This window comes from the organism of the source record quoted next, unplaced genomic scaffold, assembly GCF_019419815.1.
Source record: "Pyrus x bretschneideri cultivar Hongxiangsu unplaced genomic scaffold, Pyrus_bretschneideri_v1 Contig52, whole genome shotgun sequence".
NCBI classification, from domain to species: Eukaryota; Viridiplantae; Streptophyta; class Magnoliopsida; order Rosales; family Rosaceae; genus Pyrus; species Pyrus x bretschneideri.
In genome coordinates this window covers 1,941,436-1,962,718 of record NW_025999790.1, presented here as the reverse complement: position 1 = coordinate 1,962,718, position 21,283 = coordinate 1,941,436, and the positions used below count along the sequence as shown (strand labels likewise).

At 38.7% G+C, this 21,283-nt stretch overlaps 2 protein-coding genes across 2 annotated transcripts; one reads left to right on the top strand and one right to left on the bottom strand.

The window, feature by feature from the left end:
- Window positions 1-4,846: 4,846 nt before the first annotated feature.
- On the bottom strand, window positions 4,847-16,279 carry LOC103945572 (RNA helicase aquarius). Its single transcript, XM_048570227.1, is given in 18 exon segments — window positions 4,847-5,672; window positions 6,176-6,514; window positions 6,960-8,114; window positions 8,207-8,392; window positions 8,818-9,081; window positions 9,199-9,350; window positions 9,353-9,720; window positions 9,722-10,116; window positions 10,118-10,186; window positions 12,168-12,278; window positions 12,367-12,601; window positions 12,787-12,938; window positions 13,043-13,195; window positions 13,290-13,376; window positions 15,199-15,288; window positions 15,575-15,657; window positions 15,660-15,899; window positions 16,264-16,279. Coding segments are annotated over 18 exon segments (4,101 nt in total). The 3' UTR covers window positions 4,847-5,666.
- Window positions 16,280-18,737: 2,458 nt separating this feature from the next.
- On the top strand, window positions 18,738-20,966 carry LOC103945571 (xanthoxin dehydrogenase). The gene is made up of 2 exons (XM_009356160.3): window positions 18,738-18,871; window positions 19,819-20,966. Exons 1-2 carry the CDS (start codon window positions 18,822-18,824, stop codon window positions 20,615-20,617), a joined length of 849 nt encoding a protein of 282 aa, XP_009354435.2. The 5' UTR covers window positions 18,738-18,821; the 3' UTR covers window positions 20,618-20,966.
- The last annotated feature ends 317 nt before the right edge of the window (window positions 20,967-21,283 follow it).

Here is a 21,283-nt window from a genome sequence, read left to right as displayed (position 1 = left end):
AATCGGACTTGTGATTTCTTCAAGGATCGTCTAGGCTTGATCTTGAATGAAATTGGACCATGAGGAGCTTCACGTGACAAGTGATCTTAGGCTTTCTCGGGGATGAATCAGCACGTGTTTGTTGCGCTTGTCTCCACATGCTTCAATGTATCATTTTCATTTGTCTTACTTGTTCCCCTTCCATAAGTGGTATTTTCCCTGGTTTTCCCTCATGCATGTGTGGCATCTTCTCTTGTAGTATTTGTTCATTGATGCAGGAGTGGAATGCAAAGCTTGCATTTGAAAGGTCCTTCACTTCTTGGCGACTCATCCATGCGTGGCAGCTTTAGTGTAAAAAGCCATCAATGAGCCAATTATTCTATGGTGTTGATGACTTGAGACCCAGTTCCACCAGCAGTTGAAGATGAGTACTCGAGAGCAATTATAGGTAAGCAATCAGGAAAGGTTCCAAGCAGTCGGTTCCTTACCAGAAGTTTGAGTGGAGGTTCCGACATATTACTTTCTTTATCCTTATTTTTGCAGGTAAGAACAAGGACAAATGAAAGGACAGGGAGATTGCATGATATGAGATACTCTTGCTCTCATCCTTGATGATATGAGATAATCTTGCTCTGGTGTGACTGGTTTTGAAGAGGTATTCTCGAAGAGGAAGAAAACTGAGTATTTAGAGATGCTTTGTTGAAGATGCATTCTTGGAGATGAGAAAGAGTTAGGTATTCTTGCAAGTTTGCCTTGTTAATGAGAACGAAGGTCGACATATATAGAGATTTTTCAATAGAAAGTAGTGGTGATGTGCCTTTACTCTTGTCAGCAACTGTAGTGTAATTAGAACAGTAAGATTTACGCGTTTTCAACTTTGTCAGAGATCCTTAACAAAGTTGCAGGCGATATTCAAAAAAGCTAAGATTGCATCTGAAAAATGTCAACGAACTTTATTTAGGAAAATCTAGCTTTTGAAATTCGGAGAGCGGTGCCTCTTCGATCTCTGAACAAGTGGCTCTGTTGCCTCTTCTTTTATAGAGACATCAATTGTGTTCAAGAGTATGCTCAGAAAGTTATTGCCTGTAGAAATTTTCCTTTTCTTGCACTTCTGAGATTTCATTTGACCTCCTTTTTCCTTCATCATTTCTGAAAATGGCTTACCTATCTAACATTTGTTTAGATTTGAGTATTAGGAGTGATACACACGAGCAGCGTCAGGATAATATATGACGCCCATCCTTCTTATCTTTTAATGGTTCTCTTACAGTTGGGGACTCTGTAATGAAGAATAACATAACCACTTCTATGATAGCTAGGAATCTTCTCACTCCAAATGATAACAGAATCATTTCAAAATGGTCTGATGAGTCAGCCATTCAAGACTCTTTGGCTCGCAGTGTTCAATGTGCAAGCTCTATATCCAATATGGGCCAACGCCTACTTGCTCAAACTCACCAAGTTGAATCATTGATGGCTGAGATGGCAAGTCTTAAACAAGAAATCAGAGGGCTCAATCACGAGAATAGAGTGTTACATGTGCTTGCAAATAATTACTCTACGAGCATGAAAAGAAAGCTCGAACAACTACAAGAATCCGAAAGTCGAATTCAAAGTGATCACCAGAGGTTCGTTGCTAGATTCCAAAGGCAACTGATGTCTTCCCCTTCTCGTGTTTTTCCAAGTACTGGAGTGTCACATGATTAATCTCCAGTGCCTCCCCCTTCTAGGGTATTGCTGAGTACTGAAGTTTCACATGAGCAACCTTTGTGAAGGTTTCATCCTGTTTGTTTGTTTTAACTCATGTGTATGATTATATATGTAATTTCTCGGAGATATCAATATATAAGCTTTATTTCATTCAATGTATTGTGCCAAATACAATAAAGCATATACTTTACTAAGATGTGCTACTTCTGGACCAAATATCAATTTATCTTTACCCTCACGAAGATAAATGATCATTCTTAGTGTCTAAATCATTTGAGTATTCAACTCATAATCTTCAATCCATATGATTCTTTAATATCATAAACATCAGGGATAAGATTCGTGTTGGCATATTGTTCGATCTACAGTTCAAAACAATATTTCTTTCAACACTTTATAATCTTTCTTGACTCTTCAGGAGTTTCAATTTAATATCATCAACTCTTGCAAGAGATTTTAGTATGTTGCAACAATATCATAATGAAAGTACTCACTAAGGCAAATTATACTATCCATTGGTATTGAGTACATATTTTATGCTTTACCCTTCCGGGGCTTACTTCAAGCAATTTGAGCTGGTCATAACAAAGTCTACTAAATTCATGAAGAATATTGTAAATTCGAACTGATTCAGTATTGGATATTGATGCACCAGATGATTATTTAGTTTTGCATTACTTATTCAATTACAGGTTGCCCATGTCTACATGTTTTTTTCTCATACAAGTAACATTTTTTGAGAAAACCACCTTCGACAAAATTCAAAGAACATTTACAAAGAAAAGGAAGTCTTGACATTGTGGCTAAAAGTTGACCTCACGCTAGCCAGGAGCTGCTGTAGGAAGCTAGAAGAAAGATTGAAAGCTTTGGTCGTGGGACGCAAGAGTGCAGAGAAGCGCAAAACTGGGCGATTAGAGGAGCGGTTCAAACTAATAAGGTTTCATCTGCGCAAACATTGCAGTCCAGCTACTTCCTGCATCCAAGTTTGCTCGAAATGTTCGATATTCAAAGTGTTCACCGATCGTAACTTGAAATCATCTACTTCTTTTCTTTCTTCTTTTTCCGTTGTTTTTTAAGTTATGTCGGGCTCAGCTTAACACATTTATGTATTATTATATATGAAGTCAGATTGGAATTACATTGCTTCATCTTGTTTCTTGTTGTTTACGGTTTCTTGGAGTCTTGTTGCAAATGTTCAATGTGTTTTTGTTTGTTACAGTAATTCATTAAGATATATCAATACTCATTTGCTTAACACATTTGCGTTTTGGTGAGGGAGAATGGTAGTGGTGTAAATAGGTAAGAAATTGGGTGGTTAATAACTTTTTATGCCGTTTAACTGGAGAGATTTTTCAATGTGATCGGAACACAAGATGGTACATCACGTGTCACTATACAAATGAGGATATGTGTATTAAAAAGTTAATAACTTAAAACATACAATTTTCCACCACTTATATAAAAACACTTGATGTACCATCCATATTCTAATCATATAATGAAAATTTTCTGGTTTAACTGGTGCTGTAAGTGATTATCCATCGACGAACAAGCACACAAACAAAATTTCAAAACCCCACCCACCTCCAGACGACACAATACTACTCTCTATCTGAGCCACCAGTTTTTCCTCCCACGCCACGACGGTCGACCGCCGACGGCCATAGCCTGATATAACGCCTCTGCCCCGCCCACGGCCCACCTTGTGCGGTGCAGTCATCTTGGAAACCGAAATGGCGCGGGAAACCCGATTGGTACTCACTGCCAATCTTGGAGTGGTTGATTTTTTGAATTATTGTCTTAAACAATTTTTGTAAGTCAGCGCGGCACCAATGATCACTAACGGCTATCATGCGGCCAATGTGTTTTCTAGCAGCGCAAAAAGTAGGGGTGGGCACGGGTCGGGACTTTTGTCAATGATGGCAATAAAGTCAGTTTTGATATTCACCGGGTGACGATTGTGATTTTGGAGGGCTGACTCTCTTCCGCTTTCGCCCCTTAGGCAATAGATTTGTTCCTCCTCTTCTTCTTGCCATTACTGTTATAAATAAGACCAAGCGTACTGAGTTCTAGGCCTGCATACGCCAAGAATATTGGGAGGAGGAGCTAAGCTATTATGGGACAAACCTATGAAAGAAAATATGCATGATTTGGACGAAGCTGGTTATGCTTTTGACTAACATCCATGTATGATGAGGCAGGACCAAGCTATGAGCCATCTGATGATTATGATCTCAGTAATTACATGGGTAGTACCATAGCAGTGCATGCATGATCATGATCCTCTCGGCCTTGCGCATTTGCGTCTTTCCTTGTCTCTTGATTCTCTTCTTGCAGGCCGTCATATTCAGCCTCGTTCACGACAGCCTCACTCTCAACCTCGATCACGTCCTCAGAATCTCCCAGTACTTCTCTGGTCCGGTCAGTGACAGTGGAGAGCAGATATATAACTCAATGGATGATGATCCTCTTGCGCGCCTTTGCAGATTCTTTGCATGTCGTTCTTTGTCTCATGATCATTCATCCACTCTCTCAGCCCACGTTCAGCTGGACGCGTGAGTCTGTTGGCCTTCACCATTTCGAGAGAGCGAATGATCAAGGTGGTGATGCATTGCCATCATCAGGCTCATCATCACATATATGAGTCAAATCACAGTCATCATTTTGTCAAATGCCTCTTTCCTGGACTACATATCACCGCTAGCTTCATTATCAGCAAGTCGATATTTCATATTTCTTTCAGATTCATATGATTTTTCTAGTAAGTAATTGTTTTGAATTTTGAAGTTACATCGCATCCAGAAACATTTCAACATTACAAACAACGATACAAGACGCACATCCGATGATTCGAGAAATACCACTCGTCCACCGTCCAAAGCTAGCATCCATTCCAAAGCGTCTGCCCCTTTCATTCACTCAACTTTACATATACAATACAACGAGCGTCCGCTTATAAGAACAGCTACGTACTTCCATTTGGTAGAACTGGGTTGACATAACCACCATGTTGAATGCATGGTGTTTCTTTATTTTCGTTTGTGCTTTCGGCTTATGTTTCCTGGGTTTGGTTTGTGGTGCAAATTATATGATCACAGAATTTCTAAACTACAACGACCATATGGCACCGGCAAGATTAAATTCAGCCGCCAGAAAATGCAACCTGTAATCAAGCGACTAAAACGCATCCCATTACTCAAGCAACTAATGACGTTCATCTAGTAACATTACATCTTAATTCATTTGCACGCTAATAGATCGTAAGTTCATTGAGGTTACAGGTGACGGTGCTACAGAAGGATTTCACCTACTTCAAGAAGGGTCAGCCAAAAACATGTAAAGTTCCAGTAGGTTTCGGCATACATTTCGCACTGTACAGAAAACAAGCTCTAAAATGAATCCCAAGTCTCAGAATGTACTTCGCTGTCCGACAAGCACCAACCTCGCACAGCGCAAGTGTGGCCTTTGGCGTATAAAAGATTAGGCATTAACTATCCACTGGCTCACAAGCTACAGTCATCACTTGCAGGCTCACTGGCTACCAAAGCAGCATAATCTGAGTTGTATTGCGGCTTCGTGAGTGGCATCCATACAACGAAAGAGACTGCACTTGCCTCGAGTATACTAGCAGATTTGAAAATTACACAAAAAGAAAATCCAAATCTAACTACTGCTGAGCACTACTCTTCCGTTTCTGTTTCATCAGAATTGCTTTCAGGTGGCACATTTATGTCATTCAAGCTAGCTTTAGCATCTGTCTCCCCATTTGACCGGTTTTCAAATGATGATTCCGTGATCTGCCCATTGGTGGCAACATCGCCTTTAGTGTCTTCTTCCATATTGCTTCCATGCTGGCCATCATCTGTTGGTGCCCCATCAGAAGTTAAAGCCATATCTGTATTCATGGGATGGTGCCCATCTGTATCCATCGGAAGGATTTCATCTACTCGACCTGAATAAGGCATGTACAGATGGAACTATACCTGACAAAAAATAACAAAATTCCTTTTTGGGTTAAATCTGCTGAACACAAATCAGAAATAACATGGTTACACAAATCAGAAATAGCATGGTTATGGCAGTTAATTTGTTAAAATTTAAAATTATAATGACTACATACAAAATTGAAGGCTTAGAAACGTTTAAATAAATATATTTTAAATTGTGGAGGGTAAGTAATTTAAGGGCATCAGATATAGGAAGATGACCCCCCAGAATAATGAATACACATGAAAGTGAAGGCTTAGAAACCTTTAGATCTCACTAGTATTCTCCTATTAGGAGACCAACTCAGTCAAATTGAGGTTTGTACTGTAGAAACTTGATTTTAATTGCATGGGATCGGAAATTCATAGTTATGGATGATACACTAATGCAGATCCAAGGGGCACTCCACTGATCAAGATATTTTTACACGCTCACCATCTAACTCCTTAAATCAAAATATGACGAGAAGGAAAATTGAATGCACGACAGGAAAGCATACCTCATAAAGCTGCTGGTAGATACCAATCATCTCATCAACACTGCTGACAAGATGAATAGGACCAGTTTCTTCAACGTGACGCTCAGTGTTTGATGTAATCTCGTTCAAATTAAGAGCAAGGTGGTCAGGTCTCTGAAGTAGACGTTGAAATGTAGGCTGAAGTTCATAGCATTGTTCAAACAAAGAACGACGGCAAAACACATAAAGACCCAGTCGGGCACGAGACATTGCAACAATCAATCTTCTAACATCACGAAGGTGACCCACAATGCGAGTACGCACAAGAAATAGCAGTATAAAATCATTTTGCTGACCTTGAAATTTATCAACTGTTGTAACCTGATAACAGTGCACAATAAAAACGTTATTTTACCAATGGGATCACAAAGGTCAACAGAGACAGTAGTTTACTAAAGCAATCACAAAGCGTAAAATTGTCATGTCATCAGAGCTAATGGGTAAGGATGAATGAAACTTATCTCTGACAGAGAACTGTCAGAGAGCCCAAAATGCCTTAACAATACTGTATAAAGACACCTTCCAGGTTCCTGGTCATTTTTTCTGAGGGATTAACAAGAACTAAACTAGCCTACAGAGACACCAACTTGCTGACAGGCCTTTAGATTTCACAAATGGACTGTTCGATTCTTATTTGTTTAACATCTATTACGTTTGTATTTCATTAGTGTGCCTGATGTTTACTTTGATACATTCGTATTCTAACCCATTTTAAAGGTCAGAGACATCTGCAAATTGTAAAGTATAGTGGTGATCTTATTCTTACCTTGCTGGGAAGGCCTACGAAATCATAAGGAGCACATCGTCTGTTGATAACATCGCGGATTAAAAGCTTCTGGCCATTGTAAGTGGTCAATATGGAGATTTTGCTTGCAGGGTACCCAAGTAGACGCATATAGATATAGACACTGACCACATATTCTGCTTCCCCCACATTTTGGAAGAAATAAGGTGAAGGTGTAGACTCACCTCTGCCATGGTAATCTGGCACATCCACCAACTGATATTCATAGGAGAATCCAGAATTTGCTCTATGGAATATGGCACCCTCCTTTACATATGGAAGGTCACCCAGATCTCTGTACCTCCAGTTGTACAGTTTGGCTATACTTGGCCTGGCTCTACCCTGGGCATTGAGTTCAATATAAGGAATGCCCAAACGGACAAACCTCGTAAAGAGACTCTGATCCATGTGGCTGTATTTTTGGAATGCTATATTCTTAACAACAGGAGGCAACTGGTGATGATCACCAATCAGGATGCAGCATTTAAGCCGAGCATAACCATCTTCCTGCCTCTGGAGCAACATTGGTATGAAAGTTTCAATCTCCAAAATTTGAGCACTTTCTTCCATGAGCAAGTTGTCATACTTGAAACCTAACTCAAGGAAGTCCTTTCTCTTTAGAGCTGCATGAGTGCATGTCATGGCAACTATCTTTGCCTGCTTGGTCATCAGGTAATTTGCACGATTAGCAGTAGACTTCAGTAACTCAAATGCCCTACACTCTTCAAGCTCTTGAAACATGGTCTTCAGATGACGGAAGCAACCCTTAGCTGCCCACATATCTTTCTCAAATGACTCACCAGTAAAGACTGGTTTCAGTGTGTTGGAGAAGAACTCCTTGAAGGGAAAACGATCTTTGACAAATGATGTTTTATCTTTATTCTCCTTACAAGCAGCGAGGAATTGCTCCCAATGCGAGTATACATGAAGCAACCAAAAGTACCCAGAAGTTTCACATGTATAACCTACATCCTCAGGCAACTTGAGTGATCTAGCCAGCCTCTCCACTTCACTTAGCAACTCTAAGCACCGCACAAGCATGGCATTGACACGGCCTTGTCGGCTGAAGTCCTGATCAGTTGCTAGCTCTTGCTCTCCTTTCCCAAGTCAAAGAAGATAGCGTGCAGGAACATCCCTCTAAAATCGCACAGGGAAATATTAAAAAATTATGACAACATAGAAAATAGCTATAAGCAGGATTGAACACCCTAACCGATAGAAAACTGAACCTGCATAATCTTCTCAAAAAAGTCATTTAGAGCCTGGTTCGAATGAGTAATTATCAATGTTCTCTGAGACGGACAATTATGATAGAGAACGTTCAGAATTTGGACAGCTGTATAAGTTTTTCCAGTACCAGGTGGACCCACGACCATTGTTAGTCCTGGCTGAATACCTGAGATGATTGCTCCAACCTACACAAGAAGGACGATTAGAAATTATTAAAACAGAGTCTAAATGGCACAAACGATGATTCCTAATTCAAAGTTTGTTACTTTAACTATCCATCATAACTTCACAAGTAACTAAAAGATGTTAAAAATATCTAAAAGTAGAACAACCTGCAAATTCCTATTTTGTATTACTAATATGGTACTATTACATGATTTATAGAGAATCACTAAAAACTGTAGAGAAGCTTAATCACCTATACCTTAATAACATAGTTTCTTATTATTGGTTTCTAATTCATCCAAGGGTCTTATGTCAATTTTACAAGTTGGTATATTGCAATAAAAGAAAACACTGTACATGATTATAAAAATTTAGCCTCACAATACATAAGCAAAAAAATCACATCTCACAAACGGGCAAATGAGGCAAATGAAGGAATAACTACCTGAGTGGGTGTAAATTTAACGGTGTTCTTCCTTGGTTGATCTTGGGGATACGGACCTGGGTCAGGAGGTGTGTATGCTTCAACAACAATTTTTTCTTTCTTCTCATCGGAATTCTCCATGGGGACATGACTCATAGAAACAATAATAGATTTCTTATTCCCTGGAAGAGCATTGGTGCTGCTTCTGATCGTCTTGGGAAGCTTTATTCGAAAAGGGGGACTTGGATTCAAGTTTTCTGTGCCATCTGGACTAGTAAAACAAACCTGAACAATGAACATGTCAACAAGAAAGTCATCAGTAAGATCACCCTCCAAGATGCTAACAAACAGACAAAAAAAAAAGTTCCAGACATCAGTAATAAAGACATTATATAGGCAAACCTGATCATCTGGAAAACATTCTTTCAAATGGTCTGCATCCAGGAAAGTATCTTTAAAATCTACAGTTTCCAAAAGATCTGGCATGTTAGTCCATTGTGCAGCAGAAGGATTACCATACCCCAGAAAAATGTTGTGCAACCAGTCAGGAACATACAATATTCATACATAAGATCTCTAATGGATTCCAAAATTGCTTTAAAGTTATTTTCCTTAGGCTTTCTCCTCATCAGTATATTGAATGTCCCATAAACATCTTCTGCGCCTTTTGCGGCAATGTTGCTGACGTCCATGTGGTATTGTGCTGTATCTAAAGCAACAGTCACAGTTCTCAGTTCTCCTTTTGGAGGCTTCCACTCATCATGTTTAATTCTTCCAGTAAAATCGTTCATTAGAGTTCCCTCTTCATCACGAATCTCGATGATTTCACAACCTCGTACATATTGAAGACCAAGACTCTGTGGCACACTCGCCTTGCCATCCTCTTCTGTACTTAGAGGCTCAAAGGATGGGTGAATAGAAAGTAAAAGTAACTTCTGCTGTCACAGCAGCTGGCTTGACTTCTCCAATATTTGGCTGTTTTACCTCACTGATCTTAAACTCTTTGATTGGCACTGCCATCCTTGACCAACCACGAAAAGCTGTTTCTCCTTCATTATTAATGTATGCATGAAGATGTGGAACAACTTCCTGAATATCCTCCCGAATCTCATATGTTGACTCAAGACGGAAGAGATTAAAATTTCTGAGGAGATAATCATGTAATGTTAAAAATTGCAAGTTCAGTTTTGGAAGGGCCAGACAACCATCTCCAGAGTAATTGATACTTGGCACAAGGCTTTCGTCCCACATAATAAGTTCATTTGGGTACAGAGGAAGGGCATTTATTTTTTCCTTTTGAGACTGTTGCTTTTCAAAAAAATGAAACCATGACTTCAATAAGGAAATCAACCCTATTGGACCAAGGGTCATCCCTTGAAACCAGCTTCAGCTGCAAAACGGAAAAAAATATCAGCAAAACAAAATTTACAATATCCATAGTGTACAACCAAAAGGAGAAGATAGTGAGAAAATGGAGAAAAATACATTGGAAAGCTGACATTCCTAAAGCAAGTAATTAGCCAACTCAGAGACAAATGAAATAAAGATTGCAACATGTTTGTCCTGATTCCTGAAACAGAAAAGGCACGGGCAGACAATCTTCACTTAAATACACAACAAAATTAAAATGAAATCATTTACTTCATTTCTAACTCCCAACAAATTAAAGCTCAAAAAAATCAAACATAATTATTCTATCAAAAAGAAAACAATTACAATTATAATCCTAATGCTAAATTCATGATATCAAGTCAGCTTGACTAAGCCTTTAATGTAGAGTAAAAGTCTATACGAGCAATCTCTCTCCCTATTTTTAACTGACCTACTTTCAGTCACCATATTTTCCCTCCATTTCACAGCTATGAAGCATGGATACGCGAGCTGGAGCAGGGATTCGGAAGCGGGGGAATTCAGAAGCATGAAAACTCAAAGAATCCCGATTTAGGAACGGCAGGGATTCGCCAATTAAAAATATTTAAAATATATTACATATAAATAAATATTCAAAAATATAAATATAGCATTGGTAGATAGGCTTGTTTTAAATGATTATTTAAATTTCTTAATTTCAGGTAGGTTTCATTTTAGTGGCCTATGTTTTTAGTTTTGGCGTTATATATCGAACTCTTTATTTGAAGTTTAGTGCCTACTGCCTGATGAAAGAGATGTGATATGCTGCCTACCACATGTTAAAAGAGAAGAAAGGTGGACTTTAAATGAAACAAGCAGTTTTGCTCTTTTGGTGTGGTGATGGCCCACAACAGGTTCTATCATCTTCTTCATCAGTTCCTTTCAGGCCATAATCGCTGAAAACGCAGCCATAACTGCAGCAAGCGAAAGCCTTGTGCTTTTTACAGCAAAAGAGAACGCTGTTGGGCTTTTTACTGCAAAAGAGAACGCTGTTGGGCTTTTTACGGCAAAAGAGAATGCCTTTGGGCTTTTTACATAAAAAAGAGCGGCATTTTTTTCTTTCCGATTTGTAGCAGCACCAAGCCACTCCTGCTGCACCCAAGCTGAATCCCGCCGATCTCGCTCCCAGAGTGTGAATCAGAACCGATCTGGAGAATTGATGCTTCATAGCTTAAAAGTATACACTAAAAATAAAAATGAACCCAGAGAAAGAGTTGGACTTTCTAGAAGCCCACAGGGCTAGGCCTACAAAACTTCCTACAATGTCAAATTCAACCTAGAATTAATAGTCCAAAGTCCAAACGCTGACTAACCACAACTAAACGCTTACTATGTACAACGGCTTTAAAATAAAACAAAATATTTCATGCTACCCTTGCTACTCATCTCACCAAAACTATTGCAGTCAACCATTTACCCTGCCTCTTCCTATCCTTGTTTATGTCTCTCTCTCTCCCTCTCCCTTGAGTCATCATCCAGCATATCACTTTCACTTTCACCTTCTCTCTCTCCGTAATCTCTCTTCTTAAGCTTCTTTTTAGGTAAAAGTTTTTTGATTTTCTTCAATGCATTTTTCCAGATCAAGTCCATGAAGGTCAAGATTTCACCCTCCTCGTACAAGCCTCTTTTACTTGGCCAGACGACCAAAGGAGAGATTTATGATCACTTGCAAAACATTAAGAAAAAATGGAAAGATAAAATGACCAATATGGCCACACTAGAGCTTGACCGTGGCCTCTAGGGCTAGGCTGTGGCTTGATGTGGCCCTAAGGTCAGGCCAGGAATGTAGCACCCATGATTTTCTCTTACCTAGTCATTAACTTTTCACTAACTGTTTCGGCACAAAACACTACAAAGAAGATATTCAAGCCCCATACTCACTAGCAGAATAAATACCAATTTAGGGAAAAAATTTCAAACTGCGCAATCTTAACTAACGTGGCTATAAATGTCATGCATACCTTTGAACACACCAAATTCTTCAATTCTCCAGGAGAAAGAACAGACAATTTCTTTGACAGATCATTGCGCTTGTCAATTGAACCAATGTTAGCCAATGCAAGCTCTTGCAACTACAAGCACAAAGGAGAGAAAAAATTCAGAACGCTAGCACCATTATATAGAGGAAAACACATAATAAGAACCTTTTTAAATGCATACCTTAGGAACCTTTTTAAATGCAAGTAGCTGGAAAGATTGGACGTGTTCATAATGAGATTGAAGCACCTCATCATCCGTCAGTTGTGTACCAACATGATCATTAATCTCAAATCCTTCATAAAACTGCAGTAAGTCGACCAACTGTGCAAAGAGTTTCCCCTTCTCGTGCCTATACAGAGCACTCAAGTGGCATTTGGCAACTACAGCTACATCAGCAACAAGTGGCCTCAAGTACCTGCAATCACAAGAAGATAGAAACAATGTAATAAATAAAGAAGTAAAACTAATAGGGCGTGAAGAATTGACAGCTCTAATTCATGATAAAAGTACATAATGCCAATAGGTTAAAACTGACGTCTGTTCAAAAATTTTGAGCATCAAACAGAGGAAAGAGGAAATGAGCACATTTGCAAAACGTACCTTCTTGTTGGTAGTTGGCTCAAGAGGTCAATAAGAAATTCCATAAACCTCTCACAGTACAAAATACAAGCATCATCAACACGCATAGCACCAGCAAGTTGATCATCTTCATTCATACTGGGATCTGGGGGTAAAACCTGCGAATCAAGTATCTAGAACAGGCACAAAAATAAAAATAAAAGTTTCATAAATTCCTTGGTATTGACAATCAAAGACCACAAAGCACTGCTCAGAATTTAAAAGTGTGAAATACAACCTCAAGGAACTCTTCAATGAGGTTTCTCAAGAACTGAATTTCAAGTGTAGTTGAGGGATTAAAAGGCTCTCCACGTTTTGCAGCCTCTTTGGCCTCCCTCTTTATCATCCTTTTCCATTTCCTGATCAAATCAGAGTTAAAACAAAGTTCCATCCGCAAATGAAAGAAGAAAATCAAGCACAATAAAATACAGGTCACATATATTCGGATGATACCAGAAACAGAAAATAGACACCATATGTGTTACCTGAAAACGACCGTACGACAAACTGTACCAAGATTGCAAACTTGCTAAACTAAGGACAGTATCGCTCACGATCTCATCTTCCAAACTCTGTCACAAAACATCAGTATTGTATAATATAAGTACCTTGCCACAATACCCAAATCAAATGAGTACTTCACTACAATATTCATATCCTTCAATAGAAATACGTGCATCAAGACTTAATTGTATGTTTTTAACTACATTCACCCATTAAGCTCAGTACACATGTGACTGATATACAAAATGGATGCCACACCAAACAACTGAACTATGTGTACGGGCTAAACTTCTACCAACGCGGTATCATATACTATAGCAGTAGATGATGTACACAAAATAAATATCATCTCTTTATATAGAAAAAGATATGATGCGCTAGCATCGAAGCCAACCAGAGCTTAAATAATTCAATATTTCATAATAACTCAATTGTGCAGAGATAAATTTTTATGATGAACAATTCGAAGATATAAAACAAGCAATCAAGAATAACAACCTACAGTTGATAAAAGCAAATTATGAATGTTTTCTGGACTTACGAAAGAGTCTGTCCAGACTAAACAAACTAGAGAAAGGACAATTACACTGATGCTTTTGGATGTAAAAACTAATAAACCACTCTACAGGGAGTAACCTGCTCACAAATCTTTCTAGAACTGGATATATCAGATAAAGTGTTAAAAACCAAACATTTAAGATGCTATCATAGCTGAAAGGCATTAATCATGAAAACTAAATAATTTGTCTTTTCAGCTATGCTTAATTCTCTTCCCTGCAAACATAAAAGCATCAATATAAGTCTGAAAAATAAAACACCTGAAGAAGTCATTCGAAAATAAATGTATCTCCTTAATAACCTCCCCTCCCCACCTAAAAACACAAAAGAATAAAATAAAAATCAAGCAAAAAGCAACTTTGTTGACCATATGTCAAAAGCATCTTTCAGTTTCTGAATCCTCATTGACCATTTGACCAGATGGTCCATAATACATCATACAAATTTGCTACTGTTTATATTTAAGTAGGCTTCCTGTGTCTATCTCAAAGCAAGCACGAAATGAAACAACTACGAAGTAGACCACAGTTGATTAAAATAATGAGCATGGCAACCATGTTTGCAATAATATAGAGAACATATGAATCGTGCACCAGCATGTAAGCATGTATAACTCTTCTTAACAAAGGACATCAACATATAAAAGTCTAACACGGTGTGATTGCTATGCATGAACGTGATAAACTTATGTATGAAGATAATGACCAGATAATGAAAAGGTATTGAATTAGAAAAACAATAGAGATTTTGTAAACTTTTCATTCCACTTTTTCAATACTTACCAGGAACAAGTTTGGGACAAAATTATATGAAAAAATAGATAGGAGATCAGAAAGTGGGACACTACTATGAGAAGATGTCAGCCCAAGCCAAAATCCAAAAGCACTATTGGGTGAGAAGGTGGCTTATTTGTTCAAGAGGGTTCACTTGTGGGCTTCCCCTTGGGAATCAGTGTCATCAGAGTTTAACGGAGAGCTCATATTCTGTTATAGTTTCAAATTGGCATGACGTTGTTTCTTAATATGTCTTAAATGTGTATTGTAGTATAATTGGTGTAGGTAGATGATAGTTTGTTTTTGTTTTTCCCCTAGAGGATCTTTTGTCCTTGATATTGTTCCGTCATCATGAAGAAGGAATCCCACAAACCACTGCAACTGTTATTAAAATACGAATACTATTATGCAAACTATAATTGTCATTTAAGTTTCAAAGCACCAAATACACATCAGTAATACTGAGTTTTTTTATAATGAAATTAGAATTAAAATAAAATCCTTTTTACCATTATTCATGCATGAGGAAATATGGCAATCCGATAAAATGAGCACAAACCGATTTAAGCCGAAGAACCCTCTCAAGGAATCCCTTGAACACATCTTTCCGGTCATAAAAGCACGTCCAAGCTGCCACATTCGCTCGAAACTGCAAGTCCAAAGTTGGGATACACAAGTTCAATCATAATTGTTAATTGCAATATAAGCAAGAAATGCAGAACCATTAAACCAGTTCATAAATGCTACATACCAACAATTTCAAAGTTCAGGACCAACTTTTGGGGACTGACTACCAGAAAATTGACAGAATCGTTCCACTATCTAACCCCAAAAAATAACTACTGGGATTAGTTTCTAGCCCAACAATATTTTAGCAACCCAAGATACCCTAATTCAGAACAGAAACATCAAATTACAATTCGAAAACACAATACCTTCTCATTGACAATGAGAATCATGGACATAACGTGCTCGAAGGTTGCGGTTTCGGGGTCGAAATTTGGCCACAGATAGTTTACTGACTGACCTCCAAAATCATTACCCTCTGTGACGGGACGGCCCTTCTCTGACCCTCTCCAACTCACGACTCCGTCCGATAAATCTCCTTCACTAGCTCCGGGTCGAAGGGCTTCTTTGGCTGCGAGGCGTCAACGGTTTTGGACCAATTATCGGCGGCAATCATCGTGAGCCGGTCCCGCTGAATATCCAACAGCGTTATCGAGCTAGGAAGCTTGGCTCTGTTTTCAGAGTCGGTTCCAACTTCTCAATATTCATTAAAAAATAATAATAATAATCTGCCAACAATATTTGCATTACATGTATTTGTTTAAAATATCGAATATGTGAAATTATTAGTAGGCATATTGATTGCTTTTGATGGGAATTACGAAAATTTGAAATGAGGTGATTATATCAACTCATTCTTCTTTTGTTGAAATTAGAGAAAAAAATTCATAAAAAATTAAATGTTCGAAATTTATAATGGATTTTAATAAATATTGATGATATTCAATCACGATGAAGGTTTATTGGAGTTTGTGCATTAGTTGTCAGACATTCAAGCAAGTCCAATAGGTGGGGGGATGGACTTGAGAAGATTTTGGAGATTTTGAATTAGGCCAACCAATAGGTGGGGTCATTTATAGAATATCATTCTGTTAATTTTCGTTAATATTATTTATATTTAATTTTAAGTAAATAAATTTAAAATAATTCCTAACCACACATAATGTACGATAACGATTAAGACGTCTCACAACATAGATTCGGAATACAAATCCAAAAGAGACAGAGAAGCATAAACAATAAAATCAGACAAAGTCAAACAAGACATAGAGCAAATCAGAAGAGGCGAGGAATGTCCACCACCATGACTTAACAAGTGGGTTCGCTTCCAAGCTTCCAGAGGTAACAAACAAAATGAATAATTTGAAGGGAAGTGCTGGCGGAAATTCGGGGAAAGAGGTAGTGGAAAAGAAGGCGAAATTGTCAGTTTCAAGCATTGATTTTGTGGGACTCGGCTTTGCGGATAAGAAGGAGGGCAGAGGACTGCCCGCTGGGTTAGTTCCAATATCGGACTATATTCCAGAAGGGGGCTCTCCTGATGTCGAGTTTATAGCAGGGGACACTAGAAATTTCGATGCAGGGCCGCGGCAGACAGAGCAGACTCAAGGAGATAATCCAGACCTGTACAAGCCAAAAGTTTCTTCGTGGGGAGTATTTCTTAGACCGAATGACATTTCCAAAACGGTATATGACAGTTGATCTCAGAAATGGTGTTACACAAGTCTGCTTGATACATAGTTGGCATATGGCATTTCTTGTATGTATAGTTGTTTTTTGGGGCTTAATTTGGTCTCACTGCCGCATGCTGCCACATGAAAATTTTTTCTAAAAATATAGGGTTGTTCCTGAGGTTGAGTAGATCACGTTGGTGTATTCATACACCCCATTTGAGCAATGTATGAGAAGTTATTTCTAAAGTTTTGTTATGTGCTTTAAAATTAACGTTTTTATAGTTGTTTCGCATATAGGTGAGACGTATCCCGAGGACGAGCGTGGTCACTCGAGGCAGGGGGTTACGACCCTTCCACTTACGAGTGAGTGGGCTTTTGGTTTTTCGTATATACCTATATATTTATATTTTTCCCAGAAATTGATTTTGAATCGTTTATTCATTATATGCCCCGCATTATATTGTCGTTTGTTATACATTGTTAGTTGCCTTTATACATATGTATATTGGTGCTGTGGACGCACAGGTGAGTGCCAAGTGAGTATATTTTCTATTTACGTTCAGTAGTGATTCTAAAGACTTAGAGAGCTCATAACCTGCACCCCCGGTGTTAGTGCTCCCGCCCAGAGTTGGGCACAGTCCTTCACGTGATGTTCACCTCCCGCACCACACGCTTATCTTGGATCCAAGTTAGGTGCACAGGCTTGTCGTACAGACCACTTTAGGTGGTTCCGACTCGTAGGTGACCCGCGATTATTCGCCCCAGCCTTCACGTGATCGTAGAACTAGAGCGTACTCATATTACACCCAGACCTGTCGTACAGACCACTTTAAGTGGTTCCGACTCGTGTGCAGGTATAGTTAGTGAGATGGAGATTCGAGCTCTAAATTCAGTCGTACATATCACGTTATGTGACTCCGGCTGACAATTACATGGTATTGATTTGATGTTTCCTGAACACTGGCATATTACTTCGATACATATTGCATGGCACGTTGTTCGAGCATGACTTATATATATATATATATATATACTATTTTCTGGGAAGTATACAGGTTTTATGGCGAGAGGTTAGAACTTATTTATTGAATTGGTTTTCGAAAAGCTTTGTTTTTGCCCACTCACGCTTTTGTTTTGCGCTCCCTCCAGGTTCTAGTTGGCTAGCACGTTTGGTGGCTTCCCTGAGGACTTTCCCGGCATATCTGACAGATCACCACCAGTGTAGGACCACCTTCAGGTGTGTTTTTGTTGTCGTCGTTTCCTTTTGGACTGCATTAGGTTTTATGCTCTGAACTTAGGGTTCACACTTACGCTTGCACTTGTTGTATTTACTTTGTGTAAAGCTAGTTTTTATTTATTCGTACCATTTATATTATTATTTTATTAGCTTCCGCACTGTGCACATGGTTACGTCACTTTCACGTGACGCTCAGCATGCCCTGATCTCGATCGAGGTGTGTTAATTACGAAAATTTGAAATGAGGTGATAATATCAACTCATTCTTCTTTTGTTGAAATTAGAGAAAAAAATTCATAAAAAACTTAAATGTTCGAAATTTATAATGGATTTTAATAAATATTGATGATGTTCAATGACGATGAAGGTTTATTGGAGTTTGTGCATTAGTTGTCAGACATTCAAGCAAGTCCAATAGGTGGGGGTAATTTGCATGGACTTGAGAAGATTTTGGAGATTTTGAATTGGGCCAACCAATAGGTGGGGTCATTTATAGAATATCATTCTGTTAATTTTCGTTAATATTATTTATATTTAATTTTAAATAAATAAATTTAAAATAATTCCTAACCACACATAATGTATGATAACGATTAAGACGTCTCACAACATAGATTCGGAATACAAATCCAAAAGAGACAGAGAAGCATAAACAATAAAATCAGACAAAGTCAAACAAGACATAGAGCAAATCAGAAGAGGCGAGGAATGTCCACCACCATGACTGAACAAGTGGGTTCGCTTCCAAGCTTCCAGAGGTAACAAACAAACTCTCACCTCTCTTTCTCTTCTACATTCCTCACCACCCGTTTCTATTTTTCTGCTTTTTTTGTTCGTCGCTTTTCTAGGTTGTGTTAAATCTGCAAGTGCATGGTTTAGCTTTGCTTTCATCGTGCATGCGAATATCTAGGTATTGAATCTAATGGCGGAAAATCATTTGTGTTGATTTTCCTTGTGGATTTTACAGTTTGCTCTACTCGTTTGGCATGCCTTCAGATTATTTAGTAGTAAATTGTGTTGGTTATTTCAGTTAATTAGTGGGTTTTATTTTCTGGGTTGACGGATTGCGTTCATGTTGAAGTTGAACTAATCTGGAGTTTTTAAACGTGTGAGTTTCATGAACCCCTTTTTGTTTTTACTTTTCCTTTTATTTATTTATTTTATTTTATTTTTTGCCCTTGCCCACAATGATAACTACAAATGAGAAATTTATACTAAAGATTTAACGATTTAACGACCAAATATTCCGGTTTATATCACATGCTTGAAAATCCCCTGAAAATGATCAAGATTTTGTGTTCAACTGAAATATCGAAATCTTTAGAGAGTGGCCATTTACCATAGTGGTGGAGTTGCCCTTGCATAGGGCGTAGTTCGATCCCCTTCGGCTTTCTAATCTAACAAATTTATTGTTTGACAAAGCAAAAAAATATCGGAATCTTTATTTATCTGAATCTCGAAATTAGATGTGTTGTTGCCACTTTTCATCGATGTCTTCGAAGTGACCTGCCCGTTCGGACTATCTTTTTTTCTCAATAAATCTAAATTGGTGTTACGAAATCAAACAGTAGATTACTAGATTGTCATCTTCAAAATGATCGTGTGCGTGTGCTCTTGTAGTGTGGAGTTGTGAAACTTTCTGGAGAAGTGCGTGTTTTAATTCCTGTTTCCCTTATGGATGCTCGGTTCTTTCCCTTCTCCTCAGGTTAGTAGGGAAAGTGGCATTGGTGACCGGCGGAGCCACTGGTATTGGAGAAAGCATTGTGCGCCTGTTCCGCAAGCACGGTGCAAAAGTTTGTTTAGTCGATGTGCAAGACAACCTGGGCTTGCAAGTGTGTGAATCCCTCCACGGTGATCCAAACATTTGTTATCTCCATTGTGATGTCACAGTGGAGGATGATATTAGCCATGCAGTTGATTTCACGGTCAATAAATATGGCTCACTGGATATCTTGGTCAACAATGCTGGGGTGTCAGGTTCACCTTGTCCCGACATCCGTGATGCAAACTTGTCTGAGTTTCAGAAGGTGTTTGATATTAATGTAAAGGGAGTCTTCCTCGGAATGAAGCATGCAGCCAGGGCAATGATCCCCCGAAAAAAGGGCAGTATAGTTTCTCTTTCCAGTGTTGCAAGTGTTGTAGCAGGCCTAGGACCACATGCGTACACAGGGTCCAAGCATGCTGTATTAGGGCTTACGCAAAACGTTGCAGCTGAGCTTGGGAATCATGGGATACGCGTTAACTGCGTTTCTCCTTATGCAGTTGCGACGAATTTGGCATTGGCTCACTTGCCCGAGGAAGAAAGAACCGAAGATGCCTGGACAGGTTTCCGTACTTTTGTAGGGAATAACGCCAACTTGCAAGGAGTGGAGTTGACAGTTGATGATGTAGCTAATGCTGTGCTGTTCTTGGCAAGTGATGAGTCCAGGTATATAAGTGGCGATAATCTCATGGTTGATGGGGGCTTCACTGCTGTGAATCACTCATTCAGAGTCTTTAGATGATGAGTAGAGTTAACTGGGTTGATGCTTTATAACCACTAGCATCTTTGGAGCATTTTTCATGGAAAATGATTTTCGCACTTCCATTTCCTCCTGACGCGCTCCTTTTGTTTTTGTCCATTGACACCCCTTGATTATTCAATCAAGTGGCTGGGAGAAAAATAAATGAGGAGTGTAGGGGAAGAAAAAGGGAGTGCGGAAATCATTTTCCTTTCATCATTCTTGGCCTGCCGGGACTTTCAGTTGTATTTCGTTGGAAAAGATTGGACATGGATCCAAATTGCCGGAATCTGGAAAAACATTGACTTTCATTATGAACGTTTAGATGTTAATCAATTATTGCTCTTCATTATTTAATCGATTTCGGAGATAGGGGACGGGGTCGTTTTATTGGGGACTTAGCCTTTTATAATCGCTTTGAGTGGGAAGAAAGTTGTCTACTTTGTAGTTGGTGGCTCATCGTTGGATCTTGGTTCTTTCTAACCGCCTTGTGCGGGTTTAAAGAGTAAGACTACTCTTTTAGTAAGACGACCAAGTTTTATGTATATTTCGACTCGCCTAATCCGTTATCATCTTTTACTCTTATTTGTAAACTAAGTTGATGGATTTGTAAACTAAGTTGAATCGTCCATCGTGCTATTGAAATTGAATTGGTATCATAAGGCATGG

Excerpts from the sequence above, each read along its gene's own strand:
- LOC103945571 (XM_009356160.3), top strand. The coding sequence starts at position 18,822 with ATGTCCACCACCATGACTGAACAAGTGGGTTCGCTTCCAAGCTTCCAG. Across the intron at positions 18,872-19,818 it reads TCGCTTCCAAGCTTCCAGAG|GTTAGTAGGGAAAGTGGCAT; the intron begins GTAACAAACAAA and ends CCTTCTCCTCAG.